This window comes from Bactrocera tryoni, chromosome 1 (assembly GCF_016617805.1).
Source record: "Bactrocera tryoni isolate S06 chromosome 1, CSIRO_BtryS06_freeze2, whole genome shotgun sequence".
Taxonomy (NCBI): Eukaryota; Metazoa; Arthropoda; class Insecta; order Diptera; family Tephritidae; genus Bactrocera; species Bactrocera tryoni.
Window position 1 is genome coordinate 40,777,121 of NC_052499.1, and position 27,655 is coordinate 40,804,775.

General features: G+C 35.3%; 1 protein-coding gene across 4 annotated transcripts in view; it reads left to right on the forward strand.

The window, feature by feature from the left end:
* The window catches only part of LOC120782196 (tachykinin-like peptides receptor 99D), a 56,719-nt gene that overhangs the window by 14,305 nt on the left and 14,759 nt on the right, over positions 1–27,655 (forward strand). For 2 of the 4 annotated variants that reach the window (XM_040114340.1, XM_040114341.1), the window contains exons 2-3: positions 13,616–14,291; positions 24,511–24,668. In XM_040114340.1, coding sequence (XP_039970274.1) covers positions 13,984–14,291; positions 24,511–24,668 — 466 coding nt within the window. In that variant the 5' untranslated portion in view covers positions 13,616–13,983. Of the gene's footprint in view, positions 1–13,615; positions 14,292–24,510; positions 24,669–27,655 lie in introns of those variants that run through there. The other 2 variants (XM_040114342.1, XM_040114343.1) reach the window with 2 other exon arrangements.

The window sequence follows — 27,655 nt, forward strand, 5'->3', positions numbered from 1 at the left end:
TAATTTTAGATAAATTTTCTTTCCACAACCGCTGATAAATTCTCAGAGCCAAATTGTATGAAACTATATTCAAATAATTAGTAAGAATGTGTTTCGCGCGCTTCGCTCAACTTATGATCAACATAATCGGCCTACTGAGCAGTGGGGTAGCGTGCCTTGTCGGGGCCCCGTATAAAATTTTTTTTGGAGGCCCTTATATGAAGTAAAAATTATTATTCATATTTCAATCAAGGCTTAAAAATTATAAGACCATGGTTATGTTATTCTAACGTTTTAAACAAAAGTTCACAAAAGAAAAAAAATATTGTGAAAAGAAATATTTATTTATCACATATGTAATTTACCCATTTTACAAATAAAAATCGAATTTTAAATATTCACTCTCCTTGCCTTTTTTCGGCAAACTGATTTATTAAATCATTTATGGCTGTTGATGATTTTAGTTTTTCTAAAGTTTCTGCCTCTATGGACAATAGGGAGATGTCTGACAGCCGTTCTTGTCCCATCGAAGTTCTTAAGTAATTTTTTATTAGTTTTAATTTTGAAAAACTTCTTTCAGCCGTTGCGGTTGTGACTGGAAGGGTCAAGAATAAAACGCATGCTGTGATTACCTCGGGAAAACTGGATGCAAGACTATTGAATTTTACTAGCAATAATTCAAGGAGTTCTTTAATGGAATACATTTTTTTAATTTCAGAATTTAAGCATGTTTTTAGAGCCTTTAATTGGACACAAAGATTAAGTGAGATGTCTTTATTGTATTTAACAGACAGTTTTCCGGAAGCGTTTAATATCTCTTCGCTTGAAGAAGATAGGAGTTTCTCCGGTTGTAATATTTCGAATATACTACTCAGGTTGCAAAGGTTCTCAAATCTTTCTTTAGTTTGAGAAATTAATATATCTAAACAGCAATAGTATACATTGACCTTGAAATGGGATTCCGGGTCGGAAATTCTCTCATCTTGTGATAACTCATAAAAAAAACGCTTCGTTATCTTTCGCCTACTGTTTTGTAACAGTTGTTACCCCCCACTCTTTTGCTAAATCTTTGGATTAATTTAGCAAACTATTAAATTAATTCTGATTTCTTAATTGGCACAGTCAATTTATTACTTAATAAAATACTAGATTTCTGTAAGTCATTATTTTCATGCTGTAGAGCTTTAGAAACAGGATTAATAATTTCAAATAGTGAAGAAAAAAATGTAACGAGCACTAAGAAATCAAAACTCTCTAAAATATTAATTATACTTTTACATTCTTCACGTTCACCTTTTTTGTTTGAAATTAAATTTAGTTGGTACAAAGTTTTCATGATTCCTAGAAGATCATCTGGTAGGACATACCTTTTTAAGGGTAATCAAATATTTTTCAGAAGAATCGTCACTTAGCATAGCCCAGCGTTTTATACTATTGCCAAAAAAAAGTATATATTTTTTCTAAATTATCGAAAAAAGTCGATACTTCACGAACATGTCTCGCAGCATCGTTCAAAACCAAGTTTAAAGCGTGCGCAGCACAATGAACATAATCGGCATTTGGAGCATGCTCTTTTATTTGGGTTTGTAATCCTCCATACACACCCGACATAACATTTGCTCCATCGTATCCCTGTCCTTTACATTTAGTCGAATCAATTCCATATTCTTTAGTCAAATTTAAAATGACAGTTTTCAGACCTGCTGAGGACTCACAGATTTTTATTTCTTTAGGCACATTATCATCATTTTTTGTAACCGAGATATATCGAAAAATTACAGATAGTTGGTCAATTTTTGACAAGTCTTGTTTTGTATCCAGAATTATTGTCAGAAATGGAGCTTTTTTAATTTCTGATATAATATTGTTCCTAACGGTGGTACCAAGCAAACTAATAATTTCGTTTTGAATCGTAAGGCTTAAATATTTTATTTCACCTTCCGGTTTTAGTAGACGTTCTTTTAAAGTTGCATCATAGTTAGATAGCAGACGTAAAATTGCCATAAAATTGCCAGAATCAGAATCATGCCCCCTCAAAGGTAGATGACAAGATACTAAAGTAATTATAACATTAATTATACGATGCAGTACATCTCTCCAGAATGTAATTTTACTATCGATTTCACTTTTCAATAGAGTATCGATGGTATTTCCTTGCAACCAATTATTATAAGAGAGTGAGGCACTAATATGCTGCTGTGACTTTTCATGGTCAAGAATAGTTTGTGTGAAATTGCTTCTAACCGAAACACCGTTAACCCAAGCAGAGGAGTACGATTTGTTTTGACGATCTGCTAATAACCAACAGAAGTGACAACGTCTGATAGTGTTTAACGTGGGATCCTGCTGTCGACAGCTTAACTGCACGGTGCTCAAAAGCACAACGGATCAATACAACGCGTCGATCAGCGCCCTGAAAACTGGGTAACGATTTTCAGTACCAATCGGCAGTGTGGCATGGACACACTAACCACCTTGGTAGGGCTCGAGGCCCATCTAAAACCTCTGCCGTCCTTTGGGTCCGGCACCCGGTTGCAATGCAATCCCACATTCGACTGACAAAGTCAGTTCTTAACCCGATTTGGGTTTTAACCACAGCCACCACGAATCTCCACAAAGGGCCAAACCCAATGAGCAGACTTGAGCGAACTCCAGGGGCTACTGCTCCCCGTGGTACCAGGTTAAAGTCTTTGGTATTGACCTTGTAGCCGAAGCTACGACCAGTTGAGCTTCCATACAGCTCTGGACTGGTGGCCAGGATCTTAGTCGCCTCTTACGACAGGCATGCTTTACCGCGGGTATATTCGGTTTCCCCTCGAACCCAGAGGGGTCCCCCCGTACCCGCAGGGGGAACCAACAGAAGTGACAGTACGGTTTGTTTAAAACGTTAGAATAACATAACCATGGTCTTATAATTTTTACGCCTGCCTGATTGAAATATAAATAATAATAAGCCGAAAAAGGCCGGTTATTTTCTGAAACTTTTGGAAATGGTCCTTGTGATTTAAATGGACCCAATTTAAAAATTATTTTTCGTTCGCGTTCAGTTAAATTGTCACCAAAATTTCCTCTATCTTATGAAATTATATTACAATCTGCAGATATATCAGAATCGTTGACTTGGGGTTCCTCGATTTCTGGATGGACATCCGATAAAGTATGTGCTTGGCTTTCTTCTATTTCCGGATGGATATGTGACGAAGAACATGCTTCAGAAGAATCTAAAAATAAACGAGTAATTGTTAACAAATAAATACGAATGCTTTGATACTAAGCTAAAAAGAGTTATATATAAATAAATAAATAACGCTACTAAGGGTCACAGTTAGAGAGTGTTCAGTTCAGACGCACACAAACTCTATGCGGATTGTGCTCGTACCTATTAGTAGATACAAAATCACCTGCAGCCCGTCCGTGCATTACTATACACCTGCGTGCTATTTAAACGCAGCGCGTAGTGTAGTGGCCATGGCCATACAAAACGAGAACCCGAAAGCGAGTCTGCACATCTGAAGTTCTCAACACGCAATTAACGATACGATACGGCCTGATAGGCAAACAAAAAAACAAATCGATCCTATAGATAAGTTAGAATTTTCTTTTTGTTTTTAATCAAGGGACGGGACCCTAAAAACAGTATAATTGTGAAAATCGAGGGGGGAGACAACTTTTTGTGACGGACAAATGGACAGACCGAAATTAAAAGATTTCCTTGTTTATCACTACGGGCCTCTAATAAATGGGTTGGGTAGTACTTACCTTTCCAATCTAAATCAGTCACAGTATCTTGTCTCTGAAAAAATAAATAAATTTTGGGCACTTTTGTGATAACCTCGTCCCTTTTCTGTTTAAGTTTTCTTTTCTCAGCGCCGCTGGGATAATCTCTTTTCCTTTCACTCATTTCTTTTACAAATCGCTACTAATACTGCTAAACCAGAAGAACAATATTGTTTGTAATGAATTACAATGTAATGCACATTTATATAAAGCGCGTAAATAAACAGTGCACTGCACTCCGTGGTTTAACATCCAATGCAAAGCACAACAACGTACACGTGCATCGCGATATCGATGAAGGACTCCCGGGGATTCTCCGCTGAGTGAAGTCAGTAAAACGGGGAAGTCCCGCAGCCCGCCATAACGATGTAGAGTGTTGCCAACTTTTGAACGCACGCTTAAGGCGGTAAAAAAAAGGAATTGCTTTATAGTATTTTGTCATTTGTAAAATAAAATAAATTAGAAAATTTTTATTCTTTTTCCTTACACACTTTGGGGGCCCCCGTGGCCCGGGGGGGGGCGTATAATTGATACGGCAAATACGGCGGTAGCTACGCCCCTGCTACTGAGTGTAGTATTCGCAACACCATCACCCATCTTGAGACCCAGGATTCACTACTGGATAATATTCGACCGAATAGACCACGTCCAGTATGCAGTGAAGAAAATATACAAGTATATCTAAAAAAATCGAATTAAAATTGTTTATTTGTAGACTTTCTACAAAATTAAAAACTCTTATCTTAACAGCGAGTTTCTATCTTATTTAATTCAGCAATTATTATCATTAATTTCAAAGGAATATATAATAGGATTAAATTAGAAATTACTCAATTCCCCGAATTCTTTGTCTCGCTTATGTAGAATCGCAAAATTTATGACAGATGACGCTATACTATTTATAGTGTGTTTATTTAAGTTGTGTATTAGTAGATTTGCACACAAGTTTGAGGCAAAACAGCTAAACCTTTTTTGTTTAGACATTCATATTTTTATTGCCTTTCCATTGCACGCACAAAAATGTATATATGTATGTGTTTACAAATATACAAATATAGCGTTCCAAGCGTCTCTATAATTACTTTTATTTACAATTGTACTTTATGCCGACACCTGGAAGTTGCTTCCAATTTCGTTTCGTACAATGCTTACAATGTAATTATTGTAGCAAATATGTATGCATATATGTATATGGTGTATGTGTGTGTAGTACTGAGGAGCTTGTAGAAATGTATGTACAGTAGAAACTCGATTAACCGGACTAATTGTTGTCGATAGGCATTCGGATTACCGAAAATCCGAATAATCGAATGTATGAAGAAAAACAAATAGTTATCAACGAAAATCAATGTTTATTAAGAAATGAACACTTACTTATGTATGTATGTACATATTTTCTTAGATTACATTACATACATAATACTAAACTGCAGCATTAATCATGAAATAAAATATTTAGGTACGTATGTACGAACAATTTGTTTACAGTATGTATGTATTTAGTAATTTGCATTTGGTAATCATGAAATAAGTAGGTAGGTAATAAGTTTAATTTGGTTTAAAATATTTGGTAATTGTTATGTGACTTTTTTTCTTCATTGCTGCTATACAAGTATCACGAATTCGTTTCAGTTGTAGTAAACTCACAGTATCACTCTTTGTTTGTTTTTCAAACCACTTGAGACCTGTTTCCAGGGCATGAAATGCTACATCATGAGATGGTCCTGTATCATTTTCCACGTCTATTGTTTCATCTTCTTGCATTTCCTGATGTTCATTTATCTGCAAAATGTTTTCTACGATTTCGTCATCAGACATAATCTGAAAGCCTTGATCATTACTGTCACAAGTGACCCACTCTTTCATATCATCATCATCACAATCCTGACATATTTGTAGCTTTGACATTACCTCATTCATATCCTGCAAAATAGAATCATCCGTATTGGTTATTGAATTATCACGATTATGTACTCTATTCCAAGCCTTGCTTAAAGTCTTCCTTTCAATCAAATCCCATGCATCTACAACCATGTAACAACACTCCTTTAAATTCATGTCCTTAAAAAATGATAAAACGACTTCTACATTATCTTTTTCAACAGATAACAACCTACGTAGAAGTTGTTTTCTATAAAGTCGTTTCAATGTTTCAATAACACTTTGGTCCATTGGTTGTAGCAAAGATGTCACATTAGGAGGCAAAATATTTTCCCTCTCTAACAATTCAGCTGAAGGATGGGTTGGAGCATTATCCAGTAAAAGTAGCACATTTCCTTGTTTGCCAATTTCGTTTTGTCTTCTTTTTACTTTAGGGATAAAAGTGTTGCCATACCAGTCAATAAATATTTCAGAGTTCATACATGCGCTTTGTTGATTTTTATAAATTAAGGGTACCCTGATATTTTTAAAACATCTGGGTTTCTTTGATTTTCCTATGAGGAGCAAAGGTATTTTGTGGGTCCCGGCAGCATTAGCGCAAACTAATATTGTTACTCGCTCTTTGCATGTTTTATATCCTGGAGCTGAATTCTCTCGCCTAGAAGCTAAAGATTTTAAAGGTAACGACTTTCAGCTTAATCCGGTTTCATCAGCATTATAAACAAAATCCAAGTCATAGCTATTTCCATTCAAATTCTTCTTAAAATTATCTTTAAAAGAGTTTGCTGCATCTACATTAGCTGACATTTTTTCACCTTGCATTTCCAATTCACGAATTCCATAACGTGATTTAAATCAGTAGAACCATCCATTACTTGCCACAAATGATTCATCGCCGCCTAATTTTTTATTTAACTGTAATGCTTTTTCACAGAGCAAAGGTCCAGATATCGGTTGCCCAGTTGATCGTTTTTGTAAAAACCAACAATACAGAGCTTCTTCTAAAAGTTCATGTTTCGGTCTCTTCATCATTTTCCGATTTGTACTCCCGTCTTCACTATCTAATTTGCAGGTGTAGAACAAAATTGAATCGGTATTCTTCTTAATATCACTTATCGCCGATGTATGTACATACCTACACCATACTTTTCAGCTAACTTACGGCCGGCTTCTCCTTTTTTTAGTGAATCATTGATATTTTTTTTGTCTTTAGGCGATATAAATTGGTCGCGGTTGGTAGTCCGGATAATCGCGAATCCGTATAACTGAGGGCCGGATAAACGAGTTTCTACTGTACATACATATAAGTATACAAGGAGACTCGGTTAAAAGTAGAATAATTGACAATATTTATTTAAAAAAAATCCAAAGAATTGTGATTAAATGATGTCATTTCTCAGGTTATAAAATACATTGGGATAAAAAAGCGCCTTGAAATTGTAATTAAATTCCGCGAATAAATGAAAAATTAAAAAAATATTTTTTTCTAATTTGGTAGGACTGTCCTTAATTACTATGCCAAATATCGGCGTGGTATCTCAACCAGTTTGTTTACAGCAGCTTTTTACGTCGGTACACCTCAGTAGTGCGTTGCGATTTTTACAATCGATAAAAATATCAAAGAAAGAATATATCTCAGCTTTTGTATTTCCAAACCAAATTTCGTGTGCGGAAGCGGTGCGAGTGTTGAAAAAGTTTGTGTTCGACTCGTCCCGATATGGCTGAATTTTTTCAAAAAGTGTACCATAAACAGGTTGGTTTGAACATGCTTGATCGTGCAAATTCCGATCCCATATTCATGGAGACCATCATATTCTGTAAAAAAGCAGCCATATGCACTCGAGTACACATATTTGATGACGGGTCCTTGAAAAGTCATATATAGTCCGATTTCCGCAATTTTCGAACGAAAGGTGAATTACTTTGAGGGCATTATTTTTGAAATTTTTATTCTGATAATTTCTTAGATGTTTGATTATCACACAATAAAGTGTATGGAATTTAGAATTGTATTCTATGGGAAGTAGATCCATTTTACGGTGTATAATAGGAATGTTGGGTAACCTTACGCACTAAATTTTGTTGAAATCGGTCAAGCAGTTACTAAGATATGTACATATATGATTTCACCTAAATGTGGTGCCGAAATTTAATAATTGTGTTGCGTTTATTCAGCGAGTTATACCACTTTTAGTAGTCTTTAACATAACCTTTATATGGAGAATGGGCGTGATTATTATTTGATTTTACCCATTTTCCCAGTATATGAAAAAGTGCTAAACGGACTTGTCAGCAAAACTAGTTTTTGCAACTTATCGGTTTGGAAGATATGTACAAATATCACTTATGCGCGTTTCTAAAAAAAATTGGCCCGCAGGTTTCTCTCATTACTGCGATCCTAGGTACCAATAACAGTTTTGTATCTTATTTTAGTGCTTAGTTATGGCACTTTATATGCTTTCACTTACGGTAATTTTTATTCATGACAATGAACCGAAAACACCTGTGCGAATTTTGATCCTAATATCTCAATTTTTACTAAATCTATAGCTTGCATGAACCGACAAATGACCGTACGGACAGACAGATAATAACTCGAATTCAAACTCATCTCTTCATTCAGATCATTTTTATATACCATATTAAAACTCCATATCTGTCTCGATTAGTTTAAAGTGATTCATACAATCTTTAGGTGAAGAAAACTATTATAATCTGCAGCAAGATGTTGCAAGAGTATTAAAATCAATGTTTGCCTATATGTCCTTTAAGCAATCGTAAACTATGCATTTGATCATGTGGCTCATTCTTCTCCGAACATAAAGCCACAACGACTTTGCAAAGGAACCAGATTTTTAGTGACGAACAATGTCATCGAGGCAATGATTTCAACTATGCCATTCGCATTCAAACGTTTGCTCCCGATATTACACGCTTTTGCAATTACTATCAGCAAAGCACAAGGACAATCGTTGTATGTGAGTGGATTAAATTTAGAGAATTCATGCTAATCTCATGGGCAACTTTACAGTATGTGGTCTGTTCACTCGTTGGAAAGCATTCTGATTTATTCGTATACGCCCCAGATACAAAAACAAGAAATACACCTCCTTTCAATGTCACTATTTTTCGAAATTAACGAAATCAATTATTCTAAATGAATTCAATATTTGTATAATGTCTGTCTTTAAAATTTATTTTAGTTGATGGCGTAGCAACACGGATAGGGTACAGCTAGTATTCATATAAAAAGAAGTAAAAATGATAACTTCGGTTACACCGAAGCTATAATAGCCCTCATACTCACAAAAGATTCCTTACAAGAACTAGATTTTGCTCGGTCAGATTATAGCTATTTGACACAGTCAGATCACTGTCGGGACAATTTATTCGGAGGTTGTACCGTAGTTTTGAACAATATTGCATTTCAAATTTCATTAATAGATTTTGTTAAAAATGCGAATCTCATGACCTAAGAGGGAAAAGTACACCATTCAAATTTCAACTAGTGAAAAATTAAACATTTTTAATTGTCTCAAATAAAAAGTTAAACAAAAACTTAAACTTAAATCTTTAAAGCTATGCAATGGATTTTGATGCGTCATTTTAATGGATGGAGTGATTGAAGAGGAAGGTTTATATGTATAAAGAGATCCATTAAATAATGGAGAAATACTGTTATTTTTGAGTTTTCTAATGTGATGTCGTAAATAATTAAATTTTTTCCCGCTTACTTTTCAAACACAGGCCTGAACCCTACGAGATTTATTAAAATATGTAATCTACTAAATATTGTACAATGTGAAAAGTTCTACAGAAAACACAATGACATTTACTTTTTACGACAAATTATGGCTAATTTTCGAAGCGATTTTAACCAATACAGCATTAATCATTAACCAGTTAAATACCTTAAATACATTGTTGATTTAATATAGATCTATATGGCCCTTTACAGCATCTGATTTAAATGAATATATTCGAAGATATTACATATTTAAAAATTGCGGGATGTAGTGTGTGCGGCGGTACCGTCCGGCCGGGACGACGGGAGCGTACCGTAAATAGCGCATCGGAGGCCGTGGTTCTCCCTATAGCACTTTGTATTTAGCAGCTATCGGACACGTTTATTATCGAAGCTTTCTAGCGGGGAATATTTAAACGGAAACGATGAAATATATGCGTACTATTTCAAACTGATCCTTCTTCTTCTTCTTTACTTACTTTACTGTTAACAACAGCGCGCCAGTCGTCTCTTCTTTTCACTACTTGGCGCCAATTGGATAGTCCAAGCGAAGCCAGGTCCTTCTCCACTTGGTCCTTCCAACGTAGTAGAGGTCTTCCTCTGCTTCCCTCGGCGGGTACTGCGTCGAATACTTTCAGAGCTGGAGTGTCTGCGTCCATTAGGACAACATGTCCTAGCCAGCGCAGCCGCTGTCTTTTAATTTGCTGAACTATGTCAATGTCGAAAGCTCTCGAAAGCTCACAACGTCGACTCATCAGTTGTTGTCATCGGCCTGGACCATATAGCAGGACGGGAATTATGAGTGACTTATAGAGTTTGAACTGATCCTACAATTGCTAAATATTTAGAATAGTAGAATAGAACTTTAACCAGATACACAGTGCATTGGTTTGTAACTGGCTCAGTAATCAGTCGATGAATATTATACCACGTGCATCCCAAAAGACTGATGTCATAACCTTGCCAGCCGACTTTTTCGTCCTTCCACGCTTGAAGACCGATTCAACATGTGCACTAAAATGTCTGGCGATTGGACTCTAGTGTGAAATGATAATGCCGTAATTCCATTGTCACACACACCGACAGCAAATCTCTTTTCAACGATTGATTTCCCAAATTCAACAAAGCAATGCTTCAATAACTCTCGAAATGCTTTATGATCCATTTTTTTTTGTAAACTAACACAAGTTACTTAACAAAAATACAAAATCTCATTAACCAATAGTTATAATCTAACTACTTAATAGAAATCATATAGATGGTAGTAGTAGTATTATCTATGGGTCGTGGACGGGTCCTCTAGTATTATAGCATTTGAATTTTTTCTTAGAAGATCATGAAACGTGGTTCGTTTTAGTCTGCGCTTGCTACTTCTAGTCTCTCCTAGTTGTCATGAATTCAAAACCTTGCGGCATGTTTCGATGCCGTTTCGCGAATAACTCCCGAACCATATTTATGTGAAGATGACGATGTAGATCTGAATTGCACATGTACCACGAGACATTTAATCATTACACCGCTTCGATGTATAACGGATCAGCGCATCGCCATAGTTGGATTCCGTATGTCCAAATCGGTTTTAACGTTTGATTGTAAACTAGGATTATATTTAATGTTGTTAAGGGCGATTTCTTACCAGTTTCTTTGCATCCAGCGTCATACCAAGATATTTCGCCGTGGTGGAGTACGGTATTACATCTATCCAAATATGTAAAGGGATATACATATGTATAGTATGTAGCACTTTAGTTAGTGTAGTTTATATTTAAAGTAATGTACCATTTTTTGTACCTATTCTACAATGTGATTGATTGAAGATTGCATTCTGTTCTACGCTTCATTTTTGCCGTTCGTAATGATGCAGGTATCATCTGCAAATGTGACAGTTTGGCGACATAGTCATGTGGCTCGTAAACAAACTGTATAAGAATAGTCCCAGGACACTTTCTTGGGGTACTCCTGCTTCTATTGGCTGTAATGTAGTATATGATTGTCCCTGCTATATTCTGAAGTAACAGTTGCTCAGGTAAAAGGCAACTAGGCAACTAACTGTGGAAAGAGAAGTCTTAATTTATGAAGTAAGCCATCGTGCCATGCTCTATCGAACGCCTGGGATACGTCAAGAAAAACATCTGTGCAAACGTACTTCGATCGCATTTTCTATTATGCTTTTTATACTCTCGCAACAAGGTTGCTAAGGAGAGTATTATAACGGTTGTTTGTAAGTCCTAAATCTAAAAGAGTCAGATATAGAGTTATATACACCAAAGTGATCAGGGTGACGAGTAGAGTTGAAATCCGGATGTCTGTCTGTCCGTCCGTCCGTCCGTGCAAGCTGTAACTTGAGTAAAAATTGAGATATCATGATAAAACTTGGTACACGTATTTCTTGGCTCCATAAGAAGGTTAAGTTCGAAGATGGGCAAAATCGGCACACTGCCACGCCCACAAAATGGCGAAAACCGAAAACCTATAAAGTGTCATAACTAAGCCATAAATAAAGATATTAAAGTGAAATTTGGCACAAAGGTTCGCATTAGAGAGGGGCATATTTGGACGTAATTTTTTTGGAAAAGTGGGCGTGACCCCGCCACCTACTAAGTTTTTTGTACATATCTCGGAAACTACTATAGCTATGCCAATCAAACTCTATAGCGTCGTTTCCTTCAGGCATTTCCAGGCTTTTTTTATAAATTGAAAACGGGCGTGACGTCGCCCACTTATGGACAAAAAACCATATCTCAGGAACTACTAGACCGATTTCAATAAAATTCGGTATATAATATTTTCTTAACACCCTGATGACATGTACGAAATATGGGTGAAATTGGTTCACAACCACGCCTTCTTGCAATATAACGCTATTTTGAATTCCATCTGATGCCTTCTCTGTATAATATATACATTAGGAACCAATGATGATAGCGGAATAAAACTTTACACAAATACGGTATTTGAAAAATATGTAAATGACGGATAATGAAATCTCGATTATCACTTTATCATGCGAGAGTATAAAATGTTCGGTGACACCCGAACTTAGCCCTTCCTTACTTGTTATTTGATGAACTTGATCGAGTGTGGAATGTTGAGATCTAAATAAAAAATGACATAAACCCCTTTTTAAGTAGCTTGGACAAAATAGGCAACAGTGAGATTGGACGAGGCCTCACATGCGCTTTTCCCAGGTTTTAATACCATTATAATTACAGATACCTTCCGTGACAATAGGACGTATCTGAGATTTAAGCAAGCATTTATTTCAATTTAACCTTTGCTAATGCTTTTCGCTTTAGACTCTTAAATATAGTACATCAGCAGTCACCAAGTCGAAGTCAAGAGCGTTTTTTGGTTTAAATCTAAATATTTAATGATATTTTTCACTTATTTGTTGCTGGTGTTATTGCGATGCTTCCAGCTGCGGTAAAGTACCATGGAACACAAAAGGTTAGTTTCTTTGAAAAAACTTCCGCTTTTTATACGTCGGTTTTGGCCCTGTATCCGTTTGGCTTTATGAAGAATGTTGGCTTCCTAATATTTTTTACAGCTACAAAGGGAATATTCTGTATATTTGTTTGGAGTTAATTTTCCAATAGAATTAGAAATATTTTGATTTGTTAATTTATTTATTTTGGTGCTGAGAAGCTTAGCTAAATTGTTTAGTTCTGTTTTATGTTAAGTAAATCGCGTGATTTGCCATTTTTTGCGTAGTTTTCTCTTTTTCTTTTAAATCCAATCCATATTCCATGGTAATGAAGGCCTTGTATATTTGTCAAGTGTTGAAAAAGTCGTTCAGATCAGGTAATTTTCTTATGTCGGAAAGGCAGCTAGTCGGCTTGCCAGTAGACATGAAGTCGAATCCAGTGGCCATAGCTGCTTTAAGGAGCTCTCCCTCATTCGGTGACGTAACTCTTGAACACCAGATAATTGTAAATAATTTTATTGGCTTTAGTAGTCTAGACCAAAGGGTGGACCTACTTCAAAGATGTGTTAACTAATTATATGTGTTTCACATGCTTTAAAAAACAAGCGCGAAAAAGGTGGTAATCTAAAAGATTTGGTAACATCTTGCAAGAGTACACGCAATTAGTTAAGAAATGAACAAATTACCTGTACAGCTTTATAGCCACAAAATATGTATAATAGATATCTATGTATATATTGTATATATGTATAAATAGATTATTCCTGTCACATGCTAAACTTTGCAATCTTTTCATTTTATGCTTTCAGCGCAAAACTTAAAAGTCAACAGACGCCCAAAGAGCATAAAAGATTTTAAATAATTCCATAAGCCGCGTACAAATTTTACAAGTATGAGCGCGAGTGTGTTGAGGTAAAAGGTGATGCACACAAAAATAGCTAATACCAAGACATAAATACACCAGAAACCAGAAAGGTACAACGCAACAACAACAAATATAAAGCAAAGCAAAGTGTGATTGTGTAAATCATGTCCAACGGAAAGGCGACAAAATAAAATCTAAAAGGAAAATTCATCATAATACACGCGCCCACTTAAAAAGCAGAAAGCCAAATGTTAAACAAATAAACAGGGATTCACGTATACGTACATATGCGGGAATTTCTACGGCACTAAAATGCTTGACTCACACACGCCACCAACGACGACAGTGAGTGATTTTGAGAGCATAGAGCCCTACAAGGTCGACACTTCTAATGAATTCGGGAGCAGTGGTGGTGGGGGCGGTAGAGGAGAGTTAGACGTCATCATCGCTAGTGAAACTAGTCGAGCTGCTTTCGGCGGTTTGGCGGAAAACCTACAAGATAATTATTCCCAACTTATCGGTACAACATCGGCCATTGATTGGTGCAATCAATCACTGCTACTCTATGGCATAAATAACTGTAGTATGAATATTTACAGTGGAATTAACGATACAATGGTGTAAGTAGAAAATACACCAAAATCAGGTTATAATTATTTCAGTTTCGAAAATCATAGACAAAATTAGAATTTTTAACCGTTGAATTATTCATGATCAGATTGTAACCAAAAGTTTCATTACTCTAACTCTTTTGTTAATAGATGATATTTGAAGTTTTTATCACGCAGAGTATGAAAATATAAGTACCGTAAAGGGCTTCCAAATACAAAAAAAAACATATTATTGTACCTAAAACGAAAGATCTAAAGATCTTGCATCAATTTGAATTTGTCAGCTAAAACTTTGTCATAGATACAATCCATCATTCCATTTTAAGTGATTTTCCGAGGTTTCAGTTTGCTTCTTCCTCAACTTTAAAAACGTTTTATTAACCATTTAATTATTTTCCATACATATTCCTTCAATTGTGGTTAGAGCGTAGGACCATAATAAAAGTGTTGAAACTTCTCTGATTATTTAGGATAAATTACACATGTCACACAGTAAGAGAGTCTTTCAAGTCGGCATCGACTATACGTCGCAAAGAAGTTTTCGGCCGTCTACAATTGCGATAGATATTTCGTTGTTTTTTCAGTAGTAGAGTATAGTAAGATCCACCAACAGATAAAATTAATCGTAAACACGAGTTTGAAAAAGACCATACAAGAAAATCGCACCGGATAAGAAAACTGTTTTTACGCCGAGAATTAAAAATACTAAGTTTGGTGTTTAAAAGCGCTTTGTTTATGCGGTTGACAATGTCTTCAGCGGAACCTCTTCTTCTTCTTTTTCTTCTTCTTCTTCTTGTTCTTTACTGACGTAGACACCGACCGGTTATATCCGAGTTAACATCAGCGCGCCAGTTGTTTCTTATTTTCACTATTTGGCGCCAATTGAAGGTACGAAGTACATCCAGGACATTTTCCACCTGATCTCTCCAACGCAAAACCATTCTCTCGAACACTCCTAACATCGACTCATCAGATGATGTCATTGTCCATGCCTCCGCACCATAAAGCAGGACGGGGATAATGAAGCAATCTCCAGTAGCGATAATAATTACTCGTCTAAAGGTCCACTTGTCCGTATAACAGCTATTACATTTTCTAAGTGGCTCCTTTGTTAAGCCTTGTATTCACGGTTACATCAACCAACCAGACAAATATAGTTTAATTGTTAAAGTACCAGATATTTAAGGTGCTTCACCTCGTCTTACACTGTGCTCATCTGTTCGGTCTCCGCAATGTTTTTAAAAGTATGGCAAATCAAATTGCATATGCAAATTGCTTGACGGCTAAAGAAGCATAAGCAGAAAACCAAAATGACAGCTGAATAGGAATGTTTGATTGCAGCTTCGAGAAATTAGTAGTAGCTCTGAATTATTCAAAAATAAATGCTATTATTGCCTATTTTGTCTTTCATGCAACTTCTGTCACCAATTCAATTTTCAATGCTAGTCAAGAATTGTCAATGATGGAACAATGCAAATTTTTAGCACAATTCTGCAGTAAGAAAATTAGAAATTGCTGGTGTTAAAGTGAAATTTAAGGTAAAACTGCGTTTAAAGCATTACATAAAACAAGGGGTGCTGAAGTGAAGTAAAATGCAAACATATTTCTTTTTGAAACACCACTCGCATGCTGCACGAAGGTACCTATGTATACATATGTTACTGCTTCTGCACGTTAAAATTAGCTCAAGTGTACTATACTCTCGTTCTCAGACTTGTTTGTGACATGTGGTGACGAGGTGGCTGGTCTTGATTCCCGTAGCGACACATTAAACACGCCCTGCTACTCTTAATTGCAACATTTGCTCAAAGCTGTGGGGCATATAAGCCTAGAGCTCTTATGACAATATTTATTACACTCTTATCGCCAAAAAGTCTAAACTTTAAATTACCTTTATATTCTGATATGCAGATGAACTTAATTTCAATAAATAATAACAGCATACAACTCTGCATAAACGTAGCTGCGTGTACATGAGTATGATAGACGTGTAATTAAACCTGAGTTGCATAAATTTTAAGAGAGTCTGCAATAATTTCGCTTGCTGATTAATTTTAAGTTATGACCTTATAGATGTTAACCGTCATTTTATCAGCAGACCAAGCTGTTGCAATTGCGCTGCAAAGAATAGCGGTAAAGCAATTCGTGGAAGCAACATTCAGTAGTGCAGTAATATGTGTACCCGGTTGTATATATTTGCAACAACTAGGCGTAATTACCTAAAACGTTCAGGTATAACCGAACATTTCATACTCTTGCAACTTCCAAGGGTTAAAGCCGGGATAATACCTTCGGGTGCATCCGTTTTGTTAATGGGGTAAATATATAATATAAGCAAAAATATGCACCGTTATAAGAAAAACACGCTCTATCAATTAAATTAAGATAACTCAAATATTGACCGACATATGCAGTATAAAGTCACCCGGAAGTTCGAAAATCTTTATGGTAGGTATATAGGGGCTATTGAAAGTATTGATCCGATGCAACCCATTTGTAGATCACAAACATACTATTATCAGGAAAGGATTATATCTGAATTTCAGTTTATATCTCACACATTGGCCGATATTTTCGGTAAAAAGTCAACTATAAGCAATGGGTCCACATATTCAGCACCTAGGTCCTAGGGACTTGAACAGTTTTGGTTCGATTAGGACAATTCTTGGTCATAAGGTCACTTACTCTAAAGGTATTATTCGTGCAAAGAGCTATCTCGTTATTTGTTGATTTGTATTCTAGAAAGTGAAATGTAAACTGTGTTTTACGGGAAGTGGGCGTGCTTAGAGCCCGATTTTGCTCATTTTCCCACTACAACAGAAGAACATTATTTCCTGAAATTAATTAAAATAGGTTGAGCGGGTACCGATATACCCATGTTATTTCACCTTAAGGAGATAGGTGCCACGCTCATGTCCAATTTTGACCCCGGCCCTCTCATACCATCTCGTTGGTAATATTTATTCGTTTAGGTATAGATTCAAACATGTGTTGAAGATAATTTTTATTAATTTCTTCATTCACAACAGCCTCTATAATTTTTTCCATTTATTTTGGACTTTGTGGACCCTTTTCACTTATCCTTTTGCCCATATAATGCTAGCAGTTCTTAACTGGATTGAGATCTATGTAGACTGTTTCCTCGTCACGTAAGAGACTTATGCCGGGTTTCACTTTACATACTTAAATTATGCTTAAGATAAAACAAGAAAATTGTTTTACAGTTCATACTTAAGTTATGCTAAGTACTGAAAATAGGGGACTTAAGCAGTGCTTAAGGGGGGAGCCTGCTTTAGAAGCTTCACAAAATCGATTTTTTTGTTTTTTGCTTAAATCTCTTTAGAAATAATCTAAGAATATGTCCCTAAACTTATAGATGGGAATTCGAAATATTTTCGAAGCTAGAAGGGAAATAGTGACCGAGCGTCTAGCAGATATGTAAATGAGCGCTTGGGCAGAAAGCGAAAACTTTGACGCGCAATTTCTCGGTTTTTCATTTTTACGATTATTCTTAATTGGCGGGCAGGATAGAAAAAACTAAACGTCGTATGGAACTGGCGCAAAATTTATTATCTTTGGCATTAAATTATCTTCTATTTAAACTAAAAAAAAACTAAGAAAAGTCAAGTTAAAATTTTTTTTGTCAAAAACAATTTATTTTTCAATTTATAAAAAAATTGCAAAATTTTACAATTTTTTTTTTAATTTTCTTAGTTTAACTAGGAGATAAATTGTTAAAAAATACGAATCTCTTTGAATTTTTGGTTTCCGACAGAAATTGCGACTTGCATCCTGCCCGCCGTCCGACAAATGCACATGCGAGATGCATCGGGCAATTGCTTCCCAAAGGCAGAATATCAAATATTTCGTATCAAAAAAATTTATCAATGATGTTGAAACATGTAACTATAAACCCCAAAAATTTCGCTTTAATCAATTATATCATTTCTTCCCAAAAAAAACTTCTCAAAAAATCGATTTTTTTTAGCCTCTAAAGCAAACTCGCCTCTTAAGTAACAGCTGATTTTTGTTTTGAATTGTTTTGAATTTTCAGTTATTTGTCAAAAGAAGAATAATAAGAAATAAAAAATTATTTTTTGTAAAAAAATATGGAATCGGTTCGGGATTTCCACCGTTTCCAATAGGGGCTCCCATTCGCTAGCGGTGAAATTCGGTGTTCTTTTGTGGTTTTCATCCATTTTCAATATAACTTTCCTCGCAAATTTATGTATCGTCTGTTATAATTTAAATATTTCAAACATATTTGTATGGATGACATTTGTAAAACATATGTTTTTCATATCGTTGCCATATATCATAACAAAATTGTATGGAAATTACACATTAACTGTGAAACGCAAACGACTACTCAGTCTGCAACAATGCTTAGCGAAGATTTTATTTGGGCACAACTTAAGTATGGACTGTGAAACCGGGCATCAGTCCCATAAAAATATTTTTGGTTTGTATCCTGGAAGTGTTTGTAATGAATAATTAAAAATACTTTTTCAATATTTGTGTGCTTTAATTACCGTTTTGGCTCTATAACAAGGAGCTGAATCTTCCTAAAAATAAACCTTTTGAGTGTCTTCGAACAGCTGTTCAATAGTTGACAAAACGCCTTCTTTCACAACTGCAATGTATTTTTCGCAGTACACAGATCCTTTAAGATTAATAAGCTGCCTAGCACCAAACTTGTTTATAGCCTCACACATCATTAAATAGGGCGAATCCTTTACGGTGCTTAAAACACAGCTTTCCCTTTTCCGATTTAAAGACTTAAAATTGTTTAATTTTTATTAATATTGCGTACCCTTCAATCACTTATGTTAATTAACGAGCTATTTGGCGTTTGGATAATTTATTTTTATATGAAGCTATGATTTCTGCTTTCTTCTATATTGACAACACCATGTTCAACTTTGCTTATTTTTACAACTGACTCAAAAGAAAATACCACAAGTAAAGAACTCTGACGGTTTCAGAAATAACAGTAAATGAATGTAGTTACATAACAAAATAGTAAAACAAGACAAATAGTGTACGAATAGCGACAGTTTAAAAATTTAATATTGGAAAATTTTCGACAGCGTGGTTTTTTTCTCCGAGTGTATATATAACCCTATATTTAACTCGATTATACAATTATATATTTAACGGATACAAACAACCGTTAGGTGAACTAAACTAGTATAAATACTTTGTAGCAATAGGTTGCAAGAGTATAAAAAGCCACTCGCAGGTCAGAAACTAGAGGCAAATAGGAAGGTCATCACTATCATGGTGATTTAGCTGAAAGGCCTGCGAACAACGTATTTTTAGATAGGTAAAAGAAGTTGGAGAGCATCTGGGTCAAGTGTATAATTTTTTCAAACCTTTCGCTTTAGTTTTGTAGAGTAATTACTAATATTTATACATAAAAGCCTCGAAAAAGTTCTACAAACAAACATATGCTGAATTTTATATTTACTATTACAATTTGTATTTGCTGATGAGAAAAAAGCATTCGTCTACTTAAGTTACTCTGTAGCAATATGTTGCAAGAGTATAATAAATATTTTGAAATTTCGAAATAAACACTTTGAAATATGAAAGTTTACGAAGGGTAAACAAAATAATTGGTGTTCGATATTTACTGTAAACGACAGTACCGTAAACAGAATGACAGAGGCACTAAAATGCAAAACACTTTGCTGCAGGAGTGAGGGTGGTGAAGATAAACACTAGTACCAATAATATTAAAAATATTGTTGAAAACCGTGAATACAAATTTGGGTGTGTTTATTTACTAAAGCTTCGTTTTGACGCACAAAACCGAATGGCAAGCCCTATTCCTGCAAATATAGTAATTATGGTTGTACGCCACATTTTTCGCCACAATTATTTTATATTTAGAAAGTATTCGAGTATGATTGATCGTCGTTTGTGCACGGGTTTGGCGCATTATTATGGCAATACATACTTTCATTTCAGTTATGATAATACCAAAGATGTATATGTTGAATTTAGAAACCGAAAAGATGTATTTCTTCTACATTTTACACCGAAAAGTATCCACTTTTCCTAAAATTTAAGAAAAAAAGAAAAAACGTTAACGTCGGCTGCACCGAAGCTAATATACCATTCACAGGTGCATTTCTTTTAGTAACTTTGTGTTCAGTTTGTATGGAAGCTATATGCTATGGTAATCCGATCTGAACAAATTTTTCGGAGATTATATTATTACCTTAAGCAGTAACCCATGTCAAATTTCGTGAAGATACCACGTCAAGTGCGAAAGTTTTCCATACAAGCACTAGATTCCGATCGTTCGGCTATATGCTATAGTGAGCAGATCTGAACAATTTCTTCCGATATTACTACATTATTTCTATAAACAATAACTCCTACCAAATTTCTGTAGATGTGTATGTATGCAAGCGTTTGATTCTGATCATTCACTTTGTATGGCAGCTATATGCTATAGTTAACCGATCTGAATAATTTCTTTGAAGATTAAATTGTTGCCTTAGAAAATAATCCATACCAAATTTCGTGAATATATCTTGTCAAATTCAAAAGTTTTCCATACCAGCACTAGATTCCGATAGTTCAGTTTGTATGGCTGCTATATGCTATAGTAAGCCGATCTAAACAATTTCTTCGTATATTACATTATTATCTTAGAAAAAAACCTGTGTCAACTTTTGTGAAGATATCTCGTCAAAAGTGAAAGTTTTCCATACAAGAACTTGATTCCGATCGGTCATTTTGTATGGCAGCTATATGTTATTTTGGTCCGATATCGGCAGTTTCGACAAATGAGCAGCTTCTTGGAGAGAAAATGACGTTTACAAAATTTCAAAACGATATCTTAAAAACTGAGGGACTATTTCGTGTATACACAGATGGCCAGACAGACGGTCAGGGAGACAGACGGACATGACTAAATCGAGTCAACATACTGATCATTTATATATATACTTTATAGGGTCTCCGACGCTTCCTTCTGGGTGTTACAAACTTGGCAAACTTAATACACCCTGTTCAGGGTATAAAAATCATTTAAAAGTCAATAATTTTTTCGATCGAGAGTTATCGCCGCCCATCAAGATCTTCACTAAATCGATTTTACTAATTAGCACCCAAAACCCTATTAGTTAGAACCTTTTTATTATATCATTCCACATTTAGCTATAATTTATAAAACAAATTTATTTTCACATAATTGATAGCGCTTCAAATGACGTATCTTCCGCTTTCACACGCAAAAAATCATTTAATCGATTTCGAAGAGAAATATTAATTGCCATTAAATCACAACGGTGCAATTATTTTTACACGTTGCGTGTCTGCCAGACTGTCTGGTTTACGGTACGCCATATGTTTTCCTAGACATTTTCACCAATATTTTTGCATTTTTGTGTTTTCATTTTTGTGATTGCTTTGTTTTTCTTATACTCAAATAGCGAAACAATTTCATGGAATTTACAAACGTAATAGCTTTTGAGTTGCTTAGGAATATCTTTCCTTTTGAATATTAAATTCTCACGGAGTAATGTATGAGATAATTTTACATTCGATACAAAAAAAGATGATGAAAATATATTCATTGATTGTGCATTATTAGCAAAAACTCAAAACAAAAAATGCAGATCGATTTTGATGGTTTTTTTCTTTTGAGATATGCATAGAAACTAAAATGTTCCGTTTCTCAAAGCTCATTTTAATTTATTATTCAGATAATTTCACAAAAACTTACGAGGTACATTCAACTTGCATACATTTCTAAGCACATATGTATGTAGGTATATCTAATTTGTATAGATTTAATTATTCATGAATAGCCACGGCGTATACGTAACAATAACAATGAAACAAACACAGTGTGTTCTTAATCTGTAGGTACTGAATAAATATTTTTCATTTTTTGGTTCTCAAATTTAATGTATTTTGTCCATGATACGGTCACATGGCTACTATTAATTTGTATATTTTCATAGGTATGTGACAATCCCTGGCTATGGAGATTGAAGGTCAGGGATCGTTGTTAACGTAACAATAATAAGTATGCATAAACACAGGGTGTTCATTACAGGTCACATTTAGTGTTAGTAAAACAAAAAAATATCAAACAGTTTTGTGATTACTTAACACAATTCTGATTGAGCGTGAAAGATTGGCAGCAGGAAAAAGAGATGCGGCAAGTTTTACAAATTGTTTTCGAGAAAGGCGAAAGCGCAAATCAAGAGGCTGAGAAATGTATATATGTACTGTTTAAGGTACTGATACTGCCACAGTCAAATATGCGAAGTTTCTGTTTCATATTGGTGTCAAAGATACGGCACATTGAAAGGCTAACTGTCGGAAATATTGGTAAATTAATAGAAATCAACAAGTCTGACCGTCATGAAAGCACAGTTTCGATTGCACAGGAACTTAACATTGCACAGAAAACTTTCTGGAAGTATTAAGGTACAGCTAGATACAAAAACGTACCCGTTGTATGGGTGCCACACGAGTTAACAAAAATAAACTGAATGAACCGAAATTCAATCTAAAAATGGCCCAGCCACGACTGGCAGTCAGAAAGGTTTTGCTACGCGTTTGATGGGATTGACCGAGAATCATATATTATTTATTTATATATTTATTTATTTATTTAACAAATTAACGCCAATCGGCAATATACAACAGTTAATTTTATAAGAAAAAGAAAAAAGAGAAAAAATATAATAATAAGGGCAATTGTATTACAGTGATCAAATTAATGGTATGGAAGGAGTTTGTCCTTTATATTATTGATGAATGAACTGAGGGAGCCTCCATACATATCGATGTTCTGATGAAGTGAACTTACATGGTTAGCGATCCTGTTGTGAGGTCCGTGGAAGAAGAAGAAGTTTTTCTGTGTCTTTGTTGTTTTAAGTTTCCGTGATTGTCTCAGCGAGAATGCCGTAGGAGCAAACTCAAAACTACCAAGAATGCCCCAGAGAATTAGGTTGTTAGCAACCATAAAGTAATTGACTAGGTCAGCGACTTGACGACGTGTAGCTAGGCTGTTGATTTTATAGCGTGAACGAATATCATCAGTGGAGAGTACCTGCGACCTCAAGGTTGTATGAAAGAATAGAGACTTACAGAATTTATTGTGGACCTTCTCCAATCTGTTGATTGAGACATAAGTGTGAGGAGACCAGACGACAGTGCCGTACTCAAGTATGGGTAGATCCAGTTGGCGATGATCAAGGTGTAGGGGTTGCGAAACTCTTTGCCTGTTCTCGGGATTAATCCAAGAACCTTGAAAGTCTGGAGTGTGATCTTGTCTATATGCCTCGAGTAAGTGAGTTTGTTGCCTATGATGATGCTCAGGTCTTTAATGTCGAGAACTTCTGGTTGTGACCGTTTAGTTTATAACTGGTGGCAATATTGCTGTGAGAGCGCGAGTACGAGACTACCGCGCGAGTAAGATTTTGATTATAACTTGCTTCTCTACTACTAAACTCTTAATTAAAACAATTTTACCATCCAAAGACAGAAATCGTCAAGAAGCGGCCAGCTTTAACTAATAGAAGAGGAATTGTGTTCAACCAGAACAACGTCAAGCCATACAAAGATCTATAGCACATCGCCAGAAGTTGCAGGAGTTTTACAGCGACATTCTTATGCATCTGTACCGTACTTCTACAACTTTGCTTCCGCCGTTTTCCAATAGATGTCTCTAGGGTCAAGCACTGGTCGATTAAATCGTTTTATATCGATCTTGGACATTTGCGTCAACATTAACCCAACAAAATATTTGTAGAGATCTGTTTGCAGCCCAAACTTATTCTCAACTGAAAATGTCACTTTTTGGGCCGAATTCTCGACATTTGCGGGAAATTTTGCTGATAATACTATTACTCTACTACTACCATCTATATAATTTCTATCAGGTATTAAAAAATATAGAATTTTAGTAAAGCAACTTGTGTTAGTTTACAAAAAAATTGATCATAAAGTATTTCGTGTGTTAATTAAGCATTGCTTTTTGAACGAATAAGGGAAAACACTTTTGGACCGTTTTTATACAATAAAGCTTTAAATTTGCAAAAAAAAAAACGGCGGAAGCAATGTATAACTGTATGTTATTCTGGAGCAAATGGAATATGGTTAATTTTAATATGCCAACGTCTAATTGTTAATTTTTTATTCGCCAATCTTCAATTTTTCTTCTAACCAGCTCGATTTTGCCTTCTCTCTATTGCAGCGACGAGGACATATCATTCATCCTACCATGGTGGCGCCAAGTGCTGTGGTCTATTTTATTCGGTGGTATGGTTTTGGTGGCTACAGGCGGAAATTTAATTGTCGTTTGGGTTGTTATGACGACGAAAAGAATGCGAACCGTTACTAATTATTTCATAGGTGAGTTCAGGTAGATATAAATAATTAATACAAATAAAAAATTCCATAACAATTGACATAACAATATAACATATGCGAAAATGAATTTTTATCTGATTTTGAGTTTATGTATGAATATACATATATTATATGCTTACTTATATAAGAAATATCCATAAGGACGTATGTATGAATTTCGTAAAGGCTTGTAGCATAAACCGTAAATTCATTCTCAAACTGATTTGAAATCGATCGCCAATTTACTTTCATTACGCAGGTACTTGGTACCATTTCAGCTGCAGGCAATGCAGTAAAGCACTTTTCAAACGAGTGTAAAACTTTAACGGGCTTCGTAAATTTATCTTTCATTCTTTAATATTGTTGTATGTATAACAAAACTTAAGTACACGTGCACTTCATTATTACGCTATCCGTCGAACCGAAGAAGCAAAACCTAAATCCCGCAAGTAATTCGCATCTGCTTGGCTTCGTGTTAAACGAAAGATGGTATAATTCTGCCGGCAAAATATGCTTCACTAGAGACTGTGTTTCTCAAGTGCGTAAAAAAGTTTCATTTCCAGCGAATATTTACACGCTTTCCATTAGATAAGTCGACACTTCTACACATATTCTTAGTCCTACCATAAGTTCTGTTACAAGCTCAGGCCGTTATAAAGATTAAAATATAATATATTTTCAAATAATGAAAATTTTATTCGAAATGGTCATCTTTTTCCTTCACACAAGCCCCCAAATGATTCGGCCATTGGTCTATAGCACAGTTGCTATTGGTATTGACGACGAAAAATTCTGTGGAGTATTCGACAGGTCCCTTTTTTCAACTCTGACTACAAACTGTAGTTCAATAGATTCAAATCTGGACATCCAGTCGGTCAATCATCTGCAGCTATGAAACCAATGCTCTCCATCAAAGAGAGTAATGCTGCCTTACGACCACTACTACTTTTGCCTAAAACTGTGGTCTTTTTCACAGAAATGAAGTGATGTAACGCCTTTACAGGAAACTAGTACAGCCGTTGGGTTGTGACCACGTTTTGCGCTTTAAATAACATTTTTTTCGTCTTTGTTTGTTTAGATGACAAGTTAACCAACGGTAGGCTTCCATGTGGAGATCATCCTCATAAGTTTCTGTTTTCTGAGGCGAATTTAGTTCGAACCATGCAAGAATGACCACTTCACTTTCTGTTATCAGCTTCCGACGTTTAGGAAAATTATCAATAGCCCGGTAAATAAACATACTCAAAAATTTAAGTATTTGAGAAGCTTATGAATTTCACTTGCCTTTCTTCCACAATTCAATGCAATCATCTAAAAACAATTTTCTTTAGCTCTCCTCTCCATTGTTAATACACAAGAGCAAACATTAAACTGATTATTTATATGAGTAGGCATTAAATACAAATTATAATAAAAAACAAGTAAGGAAGGGCTAAGTTCGGGTGTCACCGAACATTTTATACTCTCGCATTTACATATTTTTCAAATACCGTATTTGTGTAAAGTTTTATTCCGCTATCATCATTGGTTTCTAATGTATATATTATATAGAGAAGGCATGAGATGGAATTCAAAATAGCGTTATATTGGAAGAAGGCGTGGTTAGTGAACCGATTTCACCCATATTTCGATACATGTCATCAGGGTGTTAAGAAAATATTATATACCGAATTTCATTGAAATCGGACCTAGTAGTCTCCTGAGATATGGTTTTTGGTCCATAAGTGGGCGACGCAACGCCCATTTTCAACTTTTAAAAAAAGCTTGAGTGCAGCTTCCTTCTGTCATTTCTTCCGTAAAATTTAGTGTTTCTAACGTTTTTTGTTAGTCGGTTAACGCACTTTTAGTGATTTTCAACATAACCTTTGTATGGGAGGTGGGCGTGGTTATTATCCGATTTCTTCCATTTTTAAACTGTATATTGAAATGCTTGAAGGAATCGACTCTATAGAGTTTGGTTGATATAGCTATAGTAGTTTCCGAGATATGTACAAAAAACTTAGTAGGGGGCGGGGCCACGCCCACTTTTCCAAAAAATTACGTCCAAACATGCCCCTCCCTAGTGTGATCGTTTGTGCCAAATTTCATTTTAATAACTTTATTTATGGCTTAGTTATGACACTTTATAGGTTTTCGGTTTCCGCCATTTTGTGGGCGTGGCAGTTGGCTGATTTTGCCCATCTTCGAACTTAGCCTTCTTATGGAGCCAATAAATACGTGCACCAAGTTTCATCACGATATCTCAATTTTTGCTCAAGTTACAGCTTGCACGGACGGACGGACAGACGGACGGACGGACAGACAGACATCCGGATTTCAACTCTACTCGTCACCCTGATTACTTTGGTATATATAACCCTATATCTGACTCTTTTAGTTTTAGGACTTACAAACAACCGTTATGTGAACAAAACTATAATACTCTCCTTAGCAACTTTGTTGCGAGAGTATAATAACGACACTTTTTCTACGAATTCCAACTCGCAGCATGAACTCTAAATTTTGAACGGAATTCATGCCAAGACGAAGTATAGCACGTACATAGCTCTTATTCAGAGATACAGTGTCAACCGGAAGGAACATAGATCCACGCATTCGTTGGGGAAAGGTATAAAGAGAGATATCTCGGCTATTTAGTGATTTCTGAGATATGAAGTTTCATCTAAAAATGGGCAATGGCAGGACTTTTCTTTCATTTTTGCTTAGAGAATTATCGGACTTACGGTACAAGTACTCTCGAATACAAATCTATATTGCAGCTTGGTATGGTTAGGATCCAATTTCACTTGTTTCAATTGAAATAAATCAGACTTTAGCATAAAAATTAAAAACATTAAAAACTTTCGAAACATTTAAATTTTAGCACTTAACCTTTGAAAGCCATTTGTCTGCAATTGCATGTCTTTTGCATTTTTACCGCGCTTTTAGTGTAAAATTTGCGAGAATTTTTCACTACCACGTACATTTTGTGTGCAGAAATCACCGTCAAT